This window comes from Diceros bicornis, chromosome 3 (assembly GCF_020826845.1).
Source record: "Diceros bicornis minor isolate mBicDic1 chromosome 3, mDicBic1.mat.cur, whole genome shotgun sequence".
Taxonomy (NCBI): Eukaryota; Metazoa; Chordata; class Mammalia; order Perissodactyla; family Rhinocerotidae; genus Diceros; species Diceros bicornis.
Window position 1 is genome coordinate 41,064,796 of NC_080742.1, and position 22,834 is coordinate 41,087,629.

The 22,834-nt window shown below is 34.7% G+C and overlaps 1 protein-coding gene across 10 annotated transcripts in view; it reads right to left on the bottom strand.

The window, feature by feature from the left end:
- The window catches only part of DGKB (diacylglycerol kinase beta), a 697,510-nt gene that overhangs the window by 384,948 nt on the left and 289,728 nt on the right, over nucleotides 1-22,834 (bottom strand). For all 10 annotated transcript variants that reach the window (XM_058526516.1, XM_058526562.1, XM_058526536.1 and 7 more), the window contains one exon: nucleotides 20,532-20,692. In XM_058526516.1, coding sequence (XP_058382499.1) covers nucleotides 20,532-20,692 — 161 coding nt within the window. The remainder of the gene's footprint in view (nucleotides 1-20,531; nucleotides 20,693-22,834) is intronic.

The following is a 22,834-nucleotide window of genomic DNA, read 5'->3' on the forward strand; positions in this document are numbered from 1 at the left end:
CAGAAATTAATACCTAACAGAGAATGCTGCCATAATTTAGGAAAAAAAAAAGAGAACATATGACTTTGGCTTAGCAGTTAGGCTTAGGATGGTGCACAGTGAGTAAACTATTATCAGAGGTGGTAGGAAAGAAGGTGATAATCCATGTTATGCCTTAGTAAAACAGAAGTGGATCATGTGCTTAAATATCTTGAGCACTAGAAGAAAAGATTTTAAAAATGTAAGTAGTGTGCGTTGATTGCCATTGGTATTGGGCAAAGTAATCCAAGAAAGAGTGAGCACAGAAAAGAACTAGAGAGTCTGCAATTGGGAGTAAAAGAATAAAGGGAGAGAGGATTCATTAGGGCTAGAAGAAGAAACTTCTCATCACATACAGTACAAGATAAAATTGAGAGTTTTAGAGAAACAAAAGTAGATTAAAATTCAGCTTTTGTAACCAAAAAGAAATATAGATTCATACCTATTATTACAAACTTTCAATTTATTAAACTGCCTCAGGACAAGCATGTGATTCAAGTTATGGCCTTCATTCCAGTCGTTAGAACCTCTGAAAGGTGCGCTGGAAAAAAGTTAGGCTAATGTGGATGGCACATAGCAAATTCTTCTAATTACAAAAGACGTCTCGGGGAAAACAAATTAAGGGTCAGTGTCTCCCACTGAAGTATATATAGTGAAAATATCCTAGATTAAAGGAATTGCTATTGTAGGCATTGGACCATGTTGCTGACGGGAATCAGTTAACAAGCCAACTAAGTAGTCAAAACATACTTCAAAAAGCATGGACTAAAAGGGGCTGTGAGTCTACAAGACGTGAGATGACCTATGAGGCCCCAACAATCTATAAGAGAAAAGTGATCTGAGAAAACATAACATTTCTCAAAGGAGACATATTACCAAATGCCTACATTAAATGTGGCCAAAGAGGATAATGAAAAACACTCGAGCAAAGGAACTATGAAGAACAATGGACAATGGAGCTTTGGGAAAGCAGAAAAAAGACTTAATTAGCTCCCATCCCACACTCCTAGAGCTGGAACCCTCACAGTATATGCTCAGCAGCACTTAAGAATTGCTACAAACCATTGTCAGCTGGGCGACTCCCATTCTTTCCCTTTCTGGGAGCAAGTATTGTGGTTATCCTGTTCCTAAGCCATCATCATGTATTGGGGGAGGAGGGCAGCAAATTTGTTATGTTTAATTCTAGGTCTCGAGCTCAAGACAGGCCACATGAAAAACTGAGGTAGACTACTTTTATCTCCTCCTGAAGAAGAGGTTAAGAATGATTAAGGCAGAGGGTCTGGACTTTGATCAGTCTAGACTTGATTGGCTGGGACTATAGGGTTAACTTCCTTGATCAGGGCATGAGTCTATGGGGTGTGGGGCAGAGATTAAACAGAATATTTTCTAACCAAAAGGGCTGATTCTAATAATCATTGGACAAGCCACCCAATATTCTGGTTCTTCTAATGGGTACATGGTAAAGATAAACTTTCCTGCCCCCTGGAGGTTATCTGTGGCTGCAGATTTCCTTTAGTAATAAAAATGTAAATAGAAATGATTTATGGCAACTTTGGGTAAAAACCTTTAAAACCCAGTGTTGAATTCACCATTTCCCTATCCCCCCATCATAGTGAAAGAAGATGTCCGGATGGGGAGGCTCTATCAGCCTGAGTCCCTGAATTAGCACAACTAGAATATAGTCCCTTCTGGACTGTGACAGATACATAACATTAGCAAGAAATAAATCTTTGATTTTTTTTTAAGTCCTAAGATTTTGAGGGTCTGTTTCCTCAGCATAACCTAGCCTATCTTGACAAATACACATCTTACTTTTGTTTAACATGTTATTCTGCTTTTTATATCTGTAAAAATACTAACAAATCAAAAATAACAACTCAATTATTTTCATAGTTTCTCAAATCTTCTCAGCTACATTCAAGCTTATTTAGAGGCAATATCATTTATTATGGTATATAAATAATATTCACACCAACAGGGACAGTTACTTGCATGTGTGTGGAACCCAATCATTTGAATTAAATTTTACTTGAATTAATCTTTCAGTTTCTTTCTTAAATGACTTCCCAAGTTTTTAAATGACTTCTGGTGAGCATCTTTTTGGCTTTCCCTATCAAGCACTCCTTCAGTCCCTTTGTATAATAGAATCTCTCTTTACAGCAGGAAACTTACTGCTTGGGACTCAAGTAGAAATAAACTCATCACCATCAGCACTACCCTTCTTTGGTGTGATAGTAACTCAGGATACAGTGATTTCTTCAGGAATGAGTCCAAGCAGGTTGCCTTCAGGGGCATAGGCTTTGGGTAGTCAAAAAGGGCCCCAGAGGGGAAGGGGGGAAGGAGGAGGGTGAAAGGGATAATTTGGTACATGTGTGTGGTGATGGGTTGTAATTAGTATTTTGGTGGTGAACATGATGTAATCTATGCAGAAATAGAAGTATAATGATGTACACCTGAAATTTTTACCATGTTATAAACCAATGTTACTGCAATAAACAAAAATTAAAAAAAAAAAAAAAAAGGGCCCCACCCTTAGGAGTGCCCTTCAATCCATTTAATGTTCTACTGCTGCAGTCTTGAAATTCTTAATAACTTTTGAACAAGAGGCTCTTTGTTTTCACTTTGCACTGTGCCCTGCAAATTGTGTAGCCCATTCTGAGCGCATGTCCAAACTTTTTCAATCAACTGTCTCCCTAGGTTTGCTGCTGGAACTATGAGGTAAGATGGTGTTTTTCCACTACGGATCTAGAATTTCAGGCAGTGATTTTTTTCCACTAAATGGGGTGAGACTGAGGTAAGCAGACCCAAAAATGAAGAGAGAAATTGAATCCAAAAATACTTTCTGGGCCCAGCTAGAAAAGAAGTCAAAGATCAACTGAACCAAGAGATAGAATAAGTAATATGGCATTAATGATGTTGCCCAGCCTCTAAACTCAGCCTGAAGCCTGAAACCCTCCTGGATCCATTACATGAGTCAATACATTTCCATTTTAGCTTAAACTCTCATGAGTGGGGTTTTGGCCATATGAATCCCAAGCAGTTCTCACCAAAACATGTTTTATTTCTGTGCTGAGTCTCATTTGTTTTCTTACCTCCCTAAAATATTCTTGGATATGTCTAGAAAAGCAGCATGCTTTGCATAAAATAAGCTCTTTCCCAGTTAACTAACGTTGATAGCGATCATTGAATGTCTGAATTTGTTATAGATTCAGTGTTCAATATGGAATAAAAATCTGGTTATGGGTTTGAAAGGTCAAAAATTTCTTACTTTATTTTTTTTACTAACAGGTACTCCATGCAGACTCGATGCTATACCTCTGCTTTGAATGAATATTTATTACATACACCTCCACATTCTCAAAGAATCCAAACTAAACCTGCTGCAGAGAGTGCTAGTGAGAAATAATCTAATCACAAGAAATCAGGCTTTATCTTCAAATTATGCATTTCTGTACATACAATGCAAAGAATATACATTTGCTTCTGCCTTTGAAAGAGAAACGGTAAAAGGAATAAAATAAAAATGTATGACAATTATATTATGATAATATGACTAAAGTATTAAGATGAATTGTTAATCATTACTTAGCAAATTACAACTTTCGCATGGGGAAAATAATACCTTACATATATAATGAATAATATTACACTTGGACTAATATGGTTGTAAGTTAATTACAGACTACACAGCTGATTTAGTTTCATTTACCTAAGGAGCTGTTCTGACCCTGTTGCAGATTAATTACATCTTCAGGAATACACTCTCATTTATCATTGTCACTTGCAGCCTTACAGCTCTTAGCAAGACTGTAGGGCTTTTTTTAATGTTAAAAAAACTCCTTAGCTGTGATACATTTTGCAAGTTTAGTCATTAAAAGCACAGGACAGCTAAAACCAGGTAAGATTAAATTAGCTATGGAACATTAAGAAAGTCCATGTCCCCATAAGTAAATGACTGTAAGAAAATCAAAATTCTGTTAAAATCGTTCAAGTCAGACACAGGCCTCTCCTATATTTTATAGAATTTTTGAGAAGATCCTATGCTTTGAAATATATGTATAGAAAATATATGGCACATTATGGATTCCTTTATGCACATTAGGTAGCTTTGTAATATTCTTAGCTAAAATTGTTAGAAATATTCAAAAGAATAACGTGCTTACCTTTATATATATCTAGAAAGTTTTGTTTAAATCATGATGGGAATTTTATACTATTTGCTTTTCTCTAACAATGAAAGTGTTCTTAACGAAATAAGAGCAAGAGAAAGAACCAAAGAGAGCTGTCTGTCGCTTGGAATAGAGTTGGACATTTATTCATTCATAGCTAAATGATCATCTAATATCTACTGAGAACTGCTATATGCTAAAGTTTTTGCAAAGAGTAGGTATATTTGAATAACTTACAATGCTGATCTCAAGGAGATCAGATTCTAGAAGAAGAAAGACAAACAGATGACTATAAAAACAATGTGGGCATGTGATTAATGTTAAATAAAGATATGTGAAGAGTAATGTGAGGGATCAACAAGGAGTGGCAAACACATTCTGGTAGCTCAGGACTTTTTGAGAGAAGAGGGGTCTGAGTTGATTATTCAAAAATGGACAGGAGCTAATGTTATTGCTTGTCAATGAGGAAAGAGTGGGTATATTTGGGGGATATTCGAGGAGGGGGATGAGGGTGGTCAGTTTCACCCAGACAGAGTTGATGACATGGGAAAGGTTACAGAATCAAGAAAAAGCACTTTAGAAACTACAGGCAGTTTCTGAAATGGAGGTAAGGCTGAACACGAGGCAGGGCCCAAATATGATAAGGCACTTGGAAGTCATGTGTTTTCAATAGTGGGCCACTGGAGGCATGGCTGGCCAGGTGGAGCGTGGATCTGAGAAATCAAGACTGAAGGCAGACAGAGCAACGGGGAGGCGTTGCAATAGGGAAAATTAGAGGTGTGGAGAGTCTGAGCTCATTAGGGGCTGAGAAAAATATAGATATTTAGAGAGTATTTAGAGATAGAATCAGCAGGATTATTTGATTGGTTGTGGGGATTTGTGAAACTCCTAGAAGACATCTAGATGGATGATACAGAGAATGCTGTATCTGCACAGCAGATGTCATCTGCACAGATGATGATTGAAACCATGAGGAGGAATGAAATGAGCCAGGTAGATGTGGAGAGGAAAGAGTAGAACAGAAAAACAATCCTGATGATCATCAGCAATTAAAGGGCAGATGAAATTAGTAAAGCCCATGAAGGGGACACAGATCCAACAAGGTGGATCAGAGAAGAATTATAAGACTCAAGAGGGTACGGGGTTGTGGAAGCCGGAGGAAGTAACAAAAGAATTTTAAGAAAAATAAAGTATGTCAAGGTTAAGTGCCACAAAATATTGAGAAAGATAGTGCTAGGGGACTGATAAATTTGGATGTCAAGGGTGACAATAGCCAGAGAAGTTTTAGAAAAGTGATATGGGAGAGAGTATACAGAGAAAGAAGAGCCATTTTGCACTGGTTCAGCAAACAGGTGACGTGGTGACAACTAAAAACAATTGTTTTAGACTCAGAAATTACCTAGGAGTAAAGATTTCACTTGTTAAATTGATGATTTCTTCTTTCCCCCAATGTTTTAACATTTAATTAAAAATATTGTTTAATATTGTGTATTTTCTTTAAATATTTTAAACACTGCATTTTATCTTCTTCAGAGATCAGAAGTTTTTGTCAATAATCAAAACCCATTGTAAATTTTCTTGAGTGATAAAGAAAATGCAGGAGGGGCTGGCCCCGTGGCATAGAGGTTAAGTCTGGCACGCTCTGCTTCAGCAGCCCAGGTTCACAGGTACGGATGCCAGGCATAGACCTGCCCCACTCATCAAGCCATGCTGTGGTGGTGACCCACATACAAAATAGAGGAAGATTGGCACAGAAGTTAGCTCAGGGGTAATCTTCCTCAAGCCAAATAAAAAAAAAAATTTTGCAGGAAAGATAACTCTTAAAGTACTTTAAGTCTGAACATTTTAAAAACAGAATATTTATCTGGTGGGAAAAAAAATGGAAAAATATAGGAATCAGTTGCTTAATGAAAGAACAATTTTTGCAAATTTATTTATAAAATATGAACAATAATTTTCTTTCAGCCTCTAATTCAATGTTCTAGTTGGGGTTTTAGCTTTGGAGGTAAAATTAAATTATAGTATCTATTATTGGTTTTATATGATGGATCTGTTTTGAAAAAAATCTCATTATTTTCTATTTGATGCTTAATGAATAAATTATTTAGCAATCATTAAAAAATAATTTACTTATTGTTCTAGAAATAATTTACTAAAGAATTTATTGTGGCCTAGTCAATAAAAGATAAACACTACACAATTGCAAGAAAATGGTTGGAATTAAATTTGCAATGAAATTTTGTAAGTAAAATAAACTGCTTTGAGGTAATATTATCAAGTATTTGAGATTAGCGATCTTTTTGTGATTGATAATTTACTCAAATAATGGAAGTCTTTCTTGAGATAAATAACCATTTCAGAAGCAAATGTCCTATGAGACATATCTTCCAATAAAAAATATGAAGTTGAGTTTCCAGGAAGAACATTTTACACAGGTATAGCATTAATGTTATCATAAATTTCTTCTTGTCAAAATGTGGAAAAAAGACATTTCAAAACAATGTCTTTCTATAATGAGAATTATAGTCTTCATTTGTTTAACCTTTTCAATTTCTCAAATATATAATCCCAGTTCCTCATTTAAGAATCACATAATAATTATTGTCAGTATAACAACAGAATCATCTTTAAACCAATAGACCTTAGGCAAAACAAATTTAAGCAATAAAAATGTGATAGCTTAAAAATTATATAATGTTTATAAAATAGAGGTAGATGAAGTAGATAAATCAAAGAAAATGAGATTTTTAAAAAGAGATTTTGATCATGTTCAGAGCCCGATTTTGACTTCAGGGCCAGACAAAAAACTCTATGTTCTTAATCAGTCTGTGATCATAACTAAATTTCTACAGTTAAGATATTTCCTTTGTATTTTCAGTAAAGGCATAGGAAAATATGTAATGTAAGAAAAGCCCGATGACTGAAGGAATTCTGACTGGTAACTACTCCACTAACTTGAAATTTATGGTTATGAGAATTAAGTAGTCATATTTTTCCCACACTGGCGGAATAAGAGGCTCTTAGTGACTGACTAAGGCTGAAGGATATTAAATCATAACCATGCAAATATCTATTTGATAGGACATTTGGGTGGTAATATATATGGTGCACTAAAAGTCCACTTGTCTTTGTCAGATTTCTTCTAGACTCGGAGAGTTATTCCACAGTAAGCATAGACCCATTTCCAATTTCAAAAGTAGTAATGTGGGTAAGGTTTTCATTCTCATGTTGGCTTTCACTTTTTACACAGCGTGTGATACTAATTTGTTTCTGGATATGTTCTACAAAAACTGGAGGACCTTTCCAGAAGCCTTTGAAATACTTATTGCCTTGCTTGTTTCTGCTCATAGTGCTGACTTCTGTGTTGAAGAGTGTCCAAATTGGAACTTACTGGGATGATTAATAGCTGCTACAAAATCAATACTCTATGTAGGGAAAACAGAATTGGGCTAAGATGGTCTTACATGAGCACTATTCTGTGGCTGAATATCTTTCAATGTCAGCAAGCCAAATATAATTTATGTTGGTGGAAGCATTTCCATGGATATAATCCATGGGCTTTTCAGACTCAGCCTCAGAGACCTAGCGGGTGGGGAAGATAATTCATAGGTTTTAATTATGCATAATTATGCGTACTCTCAGTTGCAAAGATGATCACTGTTACACTTAGTGAGAAATGGGTATGCTTAAATCTTTCATTATTTTAACATTTATTGTGGTTGAAACACTAAGTCATACTATTATTGCTGCAGCAATCTGCCTCAAAATGAGTCTTAAAATTTTTTCTCCCCAAATTAAATTGAAAGGTAATGCAGAAGTTCGTATCTTTGGTTTTTATACACTGATGCTCCAATTACAGAAAAGTAAACTAGTTGCTGACATATGCCCTAAAAATCCTTTACACCTATTTTTGCAGGGCTAAATACTCTTTATAATAACACATACTCTCTACAATAACTTATTACAACTTAACTTTACAAAATCAAGATAAATATGCTAACAGTTTAAAGGGAAATAAATTAATTCCCTGAATCATTAATTGTTTGTATCTCTTCTAGCCACATTCAAGGGAAGATGGGTGTGTGGAATGTTTTACCTCCTATATACTGGAATTCACACCTCTTTTTGGCACAATATTCATCTTTGTATCCACTATAATGCTTATCCCAGGAATTAGAGCAGGCACTCAATAAGTATTCGTGGAATGAATAAATGAATTCCTTTGTGACTAAAATACTAATCAACACCAGGGCACTAAATGGCCGTGATAACTCAATATTTTAGATTTTTATACTAATATAAGTACAGCATACCACACAGAAGAAGAATTGTTTATTCAACAATGCCATTTATAAATCCTAATGAATGGCCCATAAAAGGAATATTTTGCTGATCTGTTTAACTGAATCCTCCACTAGCAATACCTTTGTGTACCAACACTCCTCCCTCCCTGGCAGTGCACACACACTCTTATTGCAATACGGCGTGTGTTGCTTGGGTGAATGGTTATGTCACAAGGCAGGAAAAAATTACTGTTTAAAGGAACGTAAAGTGATTTTCTGTGTGTGTGTGAGACAGCTGCCATTAATTTGAACTATACCATTTTTAGGTTAAGTATGAAATCTCCCTTTCTGTGCTGTTGGGAAAAGCCAATGTTTTTGAACAGGGAGCTACCGTGGAGTACGGATTCTATAGTTCCCAGATATATGAGCTTCTTATCAGCACTTTATCCAGAAATTGACCCTCCAGCTCAAAGCCACGAGGATAAAAACATGAGAAGGCAGGGTCAGTGTTGTTAAGAACTGGCAAAGTCACAGCTATCAGCAAAGCCAGAAAGGTGGAAAATAAAATTAATGAGGCAGTGGTCTTAAGGCTAATAGTGAGGGCCTCTAGACCTTTAGGATGCATAAGGCCTAATCCCCAAAGGAGAGACAGCCAAAGAGAAAGTAGAGCTTTAAGAAGCAGATGGAAGGAATAGTACATGAAACAGAAGAATTTACCGTGGTCTGGTACAGGCAGCTCGGCACAGATGAATTCATTATGCAAAATGCATTAAACATAGAACAAAACAAAAAAATATTTCCCATCCAGCAGTGAAATAAAGACCCTATGCAGCGTGCATATTATTAGTAACTTTCATAGTACCCTACATCTTTTCCTTCATAACATTTATTGCTATTAGAAATTCACTTATTTATAATGTTTCACCCCTAGGAAAATGAGAATTGAAGCTTTGCGTGCCTGTTCTCCAATACTGATTTCCTCTATACCATCCAATGTTTAGAAGCGTGTACAGCACATAGTGGCTACTCACCTAAACAAAAAAAATAAAATTGTTGTAGAAATGAATGAAAGGGAAAGACACAAGAATGCATGAAACAAAAAGGAATGAATAGAACAGCAACTATAAATTAGTCATCTGTCCACTTAAAATGTGATCTAAGCAAATAAAACAACATCAACTCTCAAATCATTATTAAAATGATTCTATAAGATTCAGGGATATAGAGCAGGTTAAAAGTTAATATTTGAATGAGAATTTAAGAATTAGCAGGTTTAGAAACAATTAAATATATTTGATTATCCTGTGAAATTTTAAAGATTACCCATGGTCCCACTGCATTTTTGAATTACAGTAAGCAAAAAAGAGAAAGTTTCATTTCCATTTCCATATCCCTGACTCCAGAGGTTAATATTGTTAACATTTTGGTATATATATTTTCTGACTCTTTTAAATAGTCTTAGAGACAGAGTTATAGAAAGCCATTCATATTTTATCACCATCATCATCCCGACCATTTATTAAGCACTAGTGCTAGGTATTGTTGTAACAGCTTAGGAGTCCCTAACTCAATCCTCACAATCTCTTGAGGACAGCTCCCATATTATCTCCACTCGCAAAACAAGAATAGGAGAAACAGTGCTTACTTATGGACAATTATCCTTTGTGATTTAACATTATAATTTTGGGACCTCTTTTCCTGTCGTATATCATTTTCAAATTGATAAACTTGTAGGTTGTTCCCAACTGTATGTCATTAAAAATAAACGCTGCAGCTTAGGCTTTTGTATTATTTATTTCTGCGGAATGGATTCCTAGAAATGGGATTGATGGCTCAAAGGGTATTCACATTTTAAATTTTAAGAGATACCATCAAATTATTCTCCAAAAATAACTTACAGCTCCATCACACGAGTGTGCCCATTTGTGTACACACTTATTGACATTAGATATTATCAATTTTTGTAATTTTTAATAATCTGAAAGGCAAAATATATCCCATTGCATAATTTTGCATTTCTTTGCAAATTAAAAACATTAGGAATCTTTTCACCTGGCTATTATTCATTATATATAATGAATATATATAAGGAATATATAATTATTCATTATAATTCTTTCTCATGTCTTAGTCTATATTTCTATTAGATGCTTATTCTTTATTAAGAATTCCATATTTTAGTTTATTAACCCCATGTTTATTACTTGCATTGGAAATATTTTCTTTGATTTTTAATTGTTAATGAGTTTTAGCATACTTTTTTTTTAAATGAAGGATTATGAAAATTGTAATTTCCTTTTCCTTTATGGGTTCTAGGTTTTCTATTTGCCTCAGACATGTTTCTCCTACCTACGCAATACACTTCTATATTTTCCTCCGATATCTTGTAAGTATATTACTTCAATTTACATTTTTAATCTATTTGATGTATATTTCATATGAATACGAATGGAAGTATAAATTTATTTTTATTCAAATGAGTAACCAATTCTGTCACTTAATTTATTGTGCACTTCATCCTTACCCAATGGTCAGAAATTTCAGCTTCTAACAAATATAAAATTCCCTGCATATCTGTGTATTTTATTTGGTCTAATTTTCACTCTGTCATATTAAGCTATTTTTGTGCCACCATATTTTAGTTACAGTAACTTGGTAGTATTTTGTACATGGCAAGGAAATTAACCTTTATAGGACATTAATTATTTCAAAAAATTATAAAGGCATTTTTGTCCAATTGTAAATTACCATTTATCAAAATAACTACCAGTAATCCTATTAGCATTCTCAGTAGCAATGGACTAAATGTATAAATTAATTTGAGGAGACTTGATCTGTTAATATGATTAAATATTCCTATATAAGGACATGAGCTGCCATTCAAGTCTTATTTTATAACTTTGCATAAAATTATTTAGTTTTCTCCGTATCAGCTAGGTATCTTTCTTACTATATATAAACCTGGGTGTTTTATAGTTTTGTGATATTGTTAACCAATTTACACTCATATTAACGTATTAACTAGTAATTTTATAAACGAAAGCTACAGAGTCACTTTTTTTTATATCTATTTAGTATTAAAGGAAAGCTATTCGGTCTTTGTACATGTATCTAGTATTTGGCACTTTATGATGATCTACTAGCTTTATTTTTAGCTGATGCATATTTACTATGTATGTGATCATATCACCTTCAAATAATAATAATCTTGTCACTTTTCAATATTTATACGACATTTAAATTTTTTATTATTAAATTAGCTCACTTTTCTAAAAGTGTTAACTGTAGTGGTGACAGAAAAATTCCTGTTTTCTTCCTGATTTTATTTGGAATGCCTCCAGTATGCCACAATCAATATGATATTAACTATTGATTTGTAGAAAATATTTTACATATTTTTCAATAGTTTTTAATTATAAAAAAATGACAAATGTAGTTTTTATTTAAATTAATTATGCTAACATTGATCCATTTTGGCTTTTTTTGAAATAAACCCTATTTGGTCAATAGGTTTTAGTCCTTAAATATAACACTTGAATTTATTTGCTAATTTAGCTGTTTGCAACGGTTGCATTTATATTCACATGTGTATTTTCTTTTTTGGTTTATGTTTATGAGGTATATATATTGAAGTTTGACAGTTATGTAAAACGAATGGGAAAAATCGTTTTAAACTATATTCTGGAATAATTTTTAAAATGCAAGAATTATTTGTGCTGTGAAAGATCATTTGCTGTGACACCGCTTGTAGTAGTTCTTGTACTACATTTTCACTTTTTCCTCTTTGGCTGTACGCTTAGAGCAGTGGTTCTCAAAGTATAACCTGGACAAGTACATTCGGATCCCCTGGTTGCTTGTTAGAAATATATAATTCTTGGACCCCATCTCAGACCTACTGTACCCTGGGTACGAGGACCATCAATCTTCAGTCTAACAAGCCCCTCAGGCGATTCTGATACATGCTTCAGTTTGAGAACAACGGGCTTAGATTTGCTACTCCTTCCTCTTCAGCAAATGTCAGTCATTTATATTTGGATGAAAAATATTATATTTCTTCTATACGATAAAGTTTCTTGGCATAAAGGTGCAAATGATATACTCATAATTATTTAAATATTTTCCATAGTTGTGGTAATATCTTCAAATTTATTACGCTATTTCTTTCTGTTGAAATCTTCTTGGATAGTGACCTCAGCAAGATGGCGGAATAGGAGTTTTCAGCCTTCATCCACAGAACATCGATTTTTGACAACCACTCACAGATGAGAGCACCTTTATGGGAGTCCGGGAGCCCAGCGGAGAAGTTCCAGCACACCGTTGGAGCAAAAAATCCGAGAACAGATGCATTGAAGACGGGAAAAAGAACACTTTCTCTTCACCTTCATCGCCCCTCGCCCAAGGTGGCACAACTCAGTGCCACGAGAGACCCCGCCCCCCAGCCTGTGATTTCTCCCGCCGGGGAAGGGGAGAGGGCTCAGCTTCCCAAGTCTTGCAGGACTCTGCCCAAGAGGCCACTTCTTTCTTGCCTCACCTAGCAAACTGAGGGTGTCAGCACAGCGAGTGGTTAGGGGAGGCTGGGAGCAGGGAGGAGGGGCGAGGACTCAGCCACAAGGGCTTGGAACTCAACAAAGGGCGGTGGATCCCACAAACTGCTTCACCGACTCCATCAGGAGGCCTGCCCACAGGTTGACTGGGACGCCTCAACTGAGAAACCACCCCCCTACTCGTCCACAGGGCGCTCCCAATGCTGTGCGTGCGTCACTCCTCTCCCACCCCACCAGCCGCTCCCGTGCATGCCCTCCAGCGTGGGGGGGAAGCCTTTGCCCACAGCTCCGGGCACGTGCAGACAGTCAGGTTGGCCCCTCGGGATTGGAGGAAGGCACACAAATTTGTGCATTTCAGGGCACTGCCCTAGAGAAAACACACAGGACGCTCTGAGCACCCAGTAAGGATACGGGATGGAGAGAAGCCGTACAATCTTAAGAATTACCTCCCACCCCTAAAAGAGGGAACAAGTCGGGAGAGGGTGCATCTATAGCAAAGTTCTGAGAGAGCCTCCGAATCCCTGGCGGGGCTGACTGATAAGGGGTTTCTCTCTCAAAGCCAGTCAGTAAAGACTGGAGGAGGTGACTGCTTCTTCAGATGCAGTCTGACTGCGGACTTTGAAGCGGCCCTGGAACCTGGCTCCAGTTCCTCTTAGGAGTGGTCCTGACTGCTCAGGGAGCCAGAGGGAGACTGACTGACTGCCCATCCGTGCCCCGGGAGGAGGCCCGCCGAAGTCTGACTGCCTGCGGACGCTGAATTAGCCCTGTAACTCAGTTCCAACCCTTGTGAGCTACTACCGTTTAGTAGTCCTCCACACTTCTATTTCCACATTTTGAGGTTTACCCTTACCTAGAGTCATTTGTGTTGTTTCCAACTCTGTTTATGCCAATATTATTTTTTATTATAATTATATATTTTACTTACATATTATATAAATGGAAAATTATGATTACAAAAGAGTCTTTGTTTTATATGGAAACAAAGAAGATATGGAAAGATTTGATATAAATACAATGTGGAAACGGCTATAGAATTATATATTTGCTATAGAACTGTATGTAAGAGATCACTATAAAAGATTTTTAAAAACTATTGTAAAAAAGGATTTTATACTCAGATTGCTTCACAAGTGTCTTTTGAATTTTTAAAAGAAACTAAAAATGGAAATCATAGGGAGTTTATTATGGAATGTGATTTACATAAGACAAACTTTGTAGAACCCCACTCAGTGACCCACATTCAAAAAAATGACATTAGCTGGGCATATGAGGGAAGATTGGCCAATTCAATTATATTTATCGGATTTAAGTTAAAGTGAAATATTCAAGGTTGTATGTACCATTTTTATGACACTTGTTTTATCTTTCAATTAACGTCTAACTATTACCTCTGGTAGAAGAGCTCTTGCTGTATGTAAAATGAACTGATTATAATTGTTGATCATTCAATGGCCTCTCTTAAAAGACAAACACCACACTTTGGCTTCCAAGAGTCTTCAAAACATGGCAGCAGCTACCTCTGTAACTGCCTTTTTTTGTCATTCACTCCCACCTTCTCTCTTTATGTTCCAGACACATTGACCTAGCAGGTCTTTGAACACACCAAGCTCTTTCTCACCTCAAGCTCTTCGCATACAGTTACACCGGCTTGACATGCTCTTTCAGTCTCTTCGGTGTCCAACTCACTTATGTGTATTCTTCAGATCTTTTCTTAAATACATCCTCTTTATATAGGCCTGCCCTGATGATGAGATCTACAGTTGTTGTCCCTTATTCTAGCTCACGGTAACTTTTGTTTTTTTTTCACAGTATTTATCATAATTTTCCAAAACAAAATTGTATTTGTGCATTTGTTTTTTAATGATTCTCTCTACTATTAAATTCCAAATTCTAATAATAAGGTAACATGTCTCTTTAATTCATTCCTATAACTCTAGGGTGTGACAAAAAAAATGGTACTTAATTTTTATGTCTATTAAGCAAATGAGCAAAGAATCAACCATGAGGATAAAATTAATGATATACTTGAATTTGGAGGCAATGCAGTGGGTAGACAGTTTTCTTCCTGGGATTTTTGAGATTATCTAAAGTTATCTTAAAGTGCAAAATCAGAAGGAAAGGTAGCACATAGCAGTTTTCTTATTAATTTCTATAATCCGTGTTTCTAATGTCCAGCTGTTCAGCCTCTCATGACAATTCTCTCTCACCTCACTTCATAATGTAAGCTTTGTGATTACATAGACTTTTTCTATCTTGTTCATTGCCAATCCTCAAACAGTATCCAGCACATTGTAAATGCTAGATAAATATGCTTTTATTGAAGGACCACCACTGTAGAAGAATATCTATTTTCAGAGTTAATTCTGATTTCAGGATCATTTCCAATTGTTCTGGCTAAAATTGAAAAGTATTATAAAGAAGGAATTAGCAGAAACTGACTAGTGATTTACCAATTTCTCTTTTCTTCCTGGGCAGACAGAATTCCTTTCCCAGCTTCCTTACAATTAGGTGCATCCAAGTGATTAAGATATGGCCAACGGGTTATAAGTGGAATATCTTCCAGGCCTGGCCCATAAAAAAAAAACCCACTCCAATACTCCACTCTCTTTTTTTACCCAAAGGTTGAATAGAGAAGTCTCTGTATATCTAGTGGAGGGTGAAACCACAAGATGGAAGGAGCCTGGGTCACTGACTGACAAAGTGGAGCAGACAGAGCCTCTCCCCAAATTTCAACCCATGCTGTCCTATCATGTGAGTGAAGAACTAATTTTCAGTTGTTGTCAGACCACTGATATTTTGGGGTTGTTTGGGCCAGCAATCAACACACTCTGACTAATACAAGGGGTATATCATAATGTATATGATGACATTTATCTATATATTTCTGACCATCACAGGTTTTTTAAAAAGTTGAAGCAAAGTTCTATGTAAAGTGTAAAGCACTTCCAGTCAATATATGAAGAGCAATAGTTGAAATAATGAAAACTATACTGATAGTTGAGTCAAACTTTGAGACCACCTTGTAACTAGGTGGTAGTATGGTTTCTAGAGATAATTTCAAGTATAAGTTATGTGCCATCTTAAGCTTTCTCATGCTAGTAATAGCAAAAAGTTGAAATGTCCTCCTCACCTTTTTAATGCTCCAACTCCAATACTTCTTACACATTCAGGAATAGCTTGAGATAGATGATTCATTTCATTTCATTGCTTTCTGGATTCATTGATTGGGGCAGAGGAACACAAGTGTCTGAGCACAAGGTGGTCCTGCTGAATGACAGGCAAAGCTTGAACCCTCTATAAGGTCTATTGCTCTGATAGTGACCCTGAGTGCTGAGCTTGTGTCTTGCTGGGACAGAGGTAAATATTTCAGGGAGGGTTGCTCTCCTCTCTTCACACCACTACTTCCCATCTTATATTCAATGAAAGCTGCTCCAAGTCAAATCAAACAGAACCATTCAAAAGAAAACTCAATCAAAATCCACTGTGTTTAGTTACTTTTGTTCTACCTTAAATTCATAAATATATTTTATTACATAGTCTTTATTAAGTCCTAAACTTTGCATTTCACATTTAGTACTATAATAAATCTAGAAATTTATAAAATATAATGTAAATGTAAATGTGAAAATATAACGTAAGGTAGAGTTCTAACAAAATTTTCTCTTCTTAGGAAGCTAGTTTTTGAACACTATCAACTAAGCAATCTGTCCTTTCTCCAATGGGTCTTTGTGCCACATCTATGCTGAGTTGCAATATGTTTCGCACTCTACTTCTCCACTGATTTATTCATCTATTTTTTCATAGCATCATTCTATTATAATTTTCCAATCCATTTGTAGCATGTCTAATTTGGTAAAACAGTTCTCTTCCTTTTCTTTTTATTAAAATTGATTTAACTACTTTGTCATATATATTTTGGAATAAGTTTTTCAAGTTTGTCATAAAATCCAACTCTAATCTTGGTTAGTTATGGATTAAAGGTATAAATTAATTTACATATTATATTAAGCTATCACATCTAAGAATAGAAAATGTCTCCACTTATTCTGATCTCTTATGTCTTCATAGAGTTTTAACATTTTCTATATGTAGGTCTTATATATTCCTTATTAATTCCTAGATACTTATAATTTTTTGTTGCTGCTTTTGTAAATTCATTGATTATTGCTGATTTAATGGAATACTAGTTAATATTTAAATTGAATTTATATTTGGCAAATTTTCTACACTCTCATATTTAGTCCTAATATTTTTCGGTTGAGATATTACTTTTCATGTTTACGGGTTTTATTTTTTTTTAAATCTTTTTCACTGTATATTGTTTATTTGCAATTCTCTTAAAAAGATTTTTGGAAAATCAATTTTGCAATAGATGTGGTTAACTCTTTTCAATAATCTAGTTTTTGGTTTGAATAATATTCTCTATTTTGTTGTTGTTGTTATTCTCTGCTATATTTCCTGTTTTATTTCTATTACAGCTTTCCTTCTCATTTCTTTGGAATTTTTCTGTTTCTCCTTTTCCAATATCCCGAGTTTTGTATTAAATATTTCTGTTTCTTGATGTCAGGGTTTTTCAACCTCAGCACTATTGATATTTTGAGCTGTATAATTCTTTCTTGTCTGTTTGGGGAGTTGTTCTGTGCATTGGAAGTGTTTAGCAGCATCCCTAGCCTTGACCCAGTAACTGCCAGTAGCAAGCCCCTCCCAGTCATGATAGTAAAAAGTGTATTCAAACATTGCCAGATGTCTCCTGTGGTGGGGAGGAATTATCCTCTGTTGAGAACCACTGGAAATTGACCAAAGGCATATAACAAATTGAGAAGTGTTTATTCAAGAAAAACTACTGAACCTCTTATAAAAACAGTGGTAATCTGTGATGTTTTAGCCTTGGGCTGCTCCCTTACTGTTCATCAGTAGTTCTACCAGGGTGGGGCAAGCTATAAAAGCAAACAACTTTACTTTCAGGGGAGATGACTTGATTTGGAGTGGAAGCCAGAAAAACTCCATGGCCAGGAGAGTTACCTAAACAGTAGTGATCTCTGTGGCAAATGAACAAGGAAGGCCAATGTTGCAACTCATCTGAGTTTGCAAAACTGATGAGGGCAAGCAACTAACCAGCCAACTAGCCGGAAATTTAACAGGAGATCTTGGGAATGAGACAGCCATAATGGGCCTTGATAAATTTCCACACATCCTTGGCTGTCTGAAAGGCCATATGCGTGTGTAAGGCTATAAACATGTTCAGGAAAGACCAAAGAGGGTCCTTATTATCTACACATCCTTCGCTTGTACATAAACAGAAGAGACAAAATAAGGGCCAGCAGATATTAAAAGCTGAATCAGATTAAGAATTGCCTGAAGTGGTCCCCAGTGAGCACACATATCTAATGGCAAATGGATGAAGACTTACTGGCTCAAGGCATTTGAGCACAAACTCTGGTCAACTATGCTGACACAGAGGTTATCCCTAGGAAGCCAGGATTAAAATAAAAACAAGATTAAAAAAAAAAAAAAAAAAAAAAACTGAGGCATCAGTATCCATGCATCACAGAGGGGAAAGTCTTCACACAATTAGTGTAGGCACATCACCAAACAAACAGGATAATCATAACCACTGTGGGAGAATCCAAATTCAGAGTGTTAAAAAATATATAAAATCTCCAGTTTCCAATAAAAAATTATCAGAAATGCAGACAAATAAGAAAGTGTGACACACACTTTGGAAAAAATAATGTCTTTGATGGGGCCCAAGTGTTATCAAACTCTATAATGGTCTCCAGATGTCGGACTTAGCAGACAAAGACTTCAAAACAGCTATTATAAATGTATCAAAAAACTAAAGTAAACCATGTTTAAAGGATAAAGGAATGCATAAAAACAATGACTCTTCAAACAGAAATACCAATTAAAGATACAGACATTGTAAAAAGAGAACCAAATGGAAATTCTAGAGTTAAAAATACAGTAACCAAAACAAAAAATTCACTAGAAGGACTCAAGAGAGTGGCATTATTCATAATATCCCAAGACTGGAAACTCTCTAAATGTCCGTCAATTGGTGAATGGGTAAACAATATGTGATATGTCCATACAACGGGATACTACTCAGCAATAAAAAAGAGTATAGTATTCACACAGTTCATATGGGTGAACCTCAAAAACAGGTGAAGTGAAAGATGCCAGATGCAAAAGACTATATACTGCATGATTTCTTTTACATGAAATATCCATAAAAGGCAAACCTTAGAGGCAGAAAGATTAGTTGTTGCTTGCAGCAGGGGAAGGAGCCAGAATTGACTACAATGGGCATGAGGGTTCTTGTTTTGGTGATAAAAGTGCCCTAAAATTGGATTGACTTATTAAAATCATTAAAAGGTTGACTTAAGATGAGTGAATTAGGTTGTGTGTAAGTTATGTGCCAATAAAGCTGTTAAAAATATTATTATTCATATTCATATCAAGTATAAATAGAAGGACTTTTATGGATCAAGATATATTACATTTTTCTCACAAATAATCATCACCATCAAAGCTTTAGTAACAATTGTATATTTAGCCTTCATTATGTATCATTATTTGAGGCTCTTTAAATGTATAATCACATTATTTATATGTATGAGAAAGAAAATAATAACCATCATGATATAGATAAATGAATGGACACTCAGAATAAAAAATTTGCTAAAGGACTCTTACCCAGGTAGCTTGACTCCTAAATTCCTAGACTCAACCAAGGCTTATTATAATCTACTAGTGAGATGTGTGTGTGTTTGTGTGTGTGTGCATGCATGTGTGAGAGAGAAATGTGACGTGACATCAGATTAATATTGGGTGATGTTAAAAGAAATGTAATGCTGTAGATAATATATTTTTACACTTCATAATTACTGGGTTATATATGTATACACACATATATAATCACTGTTAAAAATTGTTAATCCCTTAAGGATTAAAATTTCAACAACTCTTTCAATTGCCAAATGATATTTTACTTTCAGTCTAATATTTTTCAAGAAATTAAGTGAAAAGTTAGTTTTTTGACTTCTTAACCACTTGAGAATAGTAGTAGCATTTTTCTTAAACTTCAGACCTAACTATAATTTTAAAAAAATGTCTATATGTAAAAACCACCTAGTAGGTTATGATGATATCATAATATAGATCTCAAAATAAGAATAAATTTGATTCATTATTTTCACTAATGTGGAGCTTAAACTTACTCTAAAACTTATAACTATCTTATCATAAATTATTCTAACCTTCATTTTAATAACACAGTCAAACCAATTACAAAGCATATAGTTTCTTTCCTTTGTTTAACACATGAAAAATTCACCTATTGCTGATTCTCTGACTTTAAATAAATTCATAGGCTTTCTTATTGCCCATTAGAAGCAGTGTTTTGCTGACATGAAGATAAAATAAATCATTCATAATCAGTAAATCTTCGTAGTGTAAGTTTACATGCAGTGATTATCCAGGACTGGTAAAGAAGAAAATTTAGTGGAAAATCTTACCACGCCAATTGAAAAGTAATTATTGATGATACTGTAAGGCACTGGGTCTCCCTTCTCATCTTTGTCATTAGGTATGACTTCAAACTTCCACCTGTCCAACATGACTTCTGTGCTGTTTTCAATGTCTTTTAGGATTTTCATCAGATTTTCACCTTCATAACCTAATGAAAAAAAATTATCTTGAGAAAAAATATAACCAAATAACAAAAAGTATATTTATATATGTTAGAGTGTGTTTACCCATGTGATCATTCTAAAGCTAAGGTATTTTTAAAGCAAATTCTAACACAAAAAGAATTAATTGTAATCTTATTATATTCATACCAATGTTTTATTTTTAGTTTAATTTGCAACTCGTATTTCTTTCCTGTGGTGCAAATTCTCAGTATAGCCAACTGCCAAATGAACATCTCCACTACATAACCCCCCCTCAAAACTTTATATCAACATATTCAAAATAAAATTAATGATCTGCTTCTATATCTTCCTCCTGTGAGCAATCTCTCAGAAAAGCCACGCCCTCCACATGGTTGCTGAAGTAAAAAGTCTGCATGCCAATTTAGACTGCTCCCTTTCCATCACTCTCTTGTCCCAGGCTTGCCCCTCTAGTGATACAGAACAATCTCAATGTAAGTAGAAGGTCCTTCTCTTTTTAATCTTGTGCCATATCGTCTCTTATTCTAAATACACAGAATATCCCTTTTCTTTTGGTTGGCTTGCTTCTACTTCCTCTGCAGGTTTTGTATTTGGTAACACTCATTTCTGGAAGCCATGCTCCCAAAATAATGGATTCTATGGAGTCTCACACACTTCTGAAAACTAGCCCTACCTTACAACTAGTTTACCAAGTTATAGTTATTTGCACTTTCTCACTACAAGTTCCTCTTACCAGGTCTGCCCTGGAGTAAATGCTCAACAAATCCATTTTTTAGTGAATCTACTATAGTCAACATGGCCTGAAAAGAAAGTTATTTCTTACTATCATATTTTTTCTTAAATGTATCTATAGGTGTATAACATTATAGTTAAGACTGTAGCCTAATACTGGCTGTGTTACTTACTTAAGTGTTTGTTTTAAACCTCCCTAAATAGTTTCTCCCTCAGGAAAAACTTAGGTTTGTTGTGAGGATTAAATCAGAAAAAAAATGAAAAAATGCGTAAAAGGTCTTGGTAGATGAGGAATGAGAATAGAAAGTTCTCATCGATATAATACTGACAATAACATCAGAATTTGAAATATTGTTTTAAGTTGAATAATGTATCTTTCTCTAACTCTACACACACACGTTCTTGAAATGATATTTTGAGTTGCAATAATATTTTCATAGATTTTTTTCTGTGTCCAACTTGGGTCTATATTTTAACAATTTATTCATGGAACAAGTAAATGCCAGAGGCTATGATTCCTCATTAGAGGTGTTAGCACACATAACGTTGTAAACACTAATTGGGTTAAAAGAAAAAAGAATAGGCACTGTAATACACCAACATTCTCTAAAGATGAATAAATTACATTTATGGTGTATTTGTTCAATGAACTTTTAGAGGGTCAAGGCAGCCAGAAACTAGAAATATCTGTTTTGGAGCCCACCATCACTTGTTATCTTACACAGGTTTGAAAAATAATTATGCACTATTTAATACATATAGCAAAGAATACAACAAACAATAATAACACAGATATATACATTAAAAGTATCAAATGTTATTTCAGTAGATGTCATATCATATTTTTATAGCATATTCAAAAACTATGAACACACATAATAATATGCATATAACTGTGCTCAGTGCCAAAACATTGAATTGTTTAAACTACAAGACTATAATAATTAAACTTGCTTATATTTCAGAAGTTTCTTAGTAGTTCTACCCTCATTATCAATGTTTAATCTCTTCTTAAATTTTTATTTCTTTTAAAAAGAATAAATAATAGCCACCCAAATAAAATTTTATATATTTTTTCCCTATTGAATTGAATAAAAAACAGTTAAATATATTCACCTATTTTCTGAATTCTACTCCTGTTTGAAAATAAGTATGATGGTTTTCAGACATAAATTAATTTACGTATACTAATATAATATAGTATAGTAATATAGTACGAAAGTATAGTGAAATACATATAATATTATATATATGTATACACGCACATACACATGCTGAGCAGAAATCTGAGTACATTGTACTTTAAATCAAATATTGAGCTTGTCCTCAGCTGGATCTCAGGTTAATAGCAGCATGGTTCAACATAACACTGGAAAAATATAGGAACAGTAGATGACTAGGAAAGAATGTAGTAG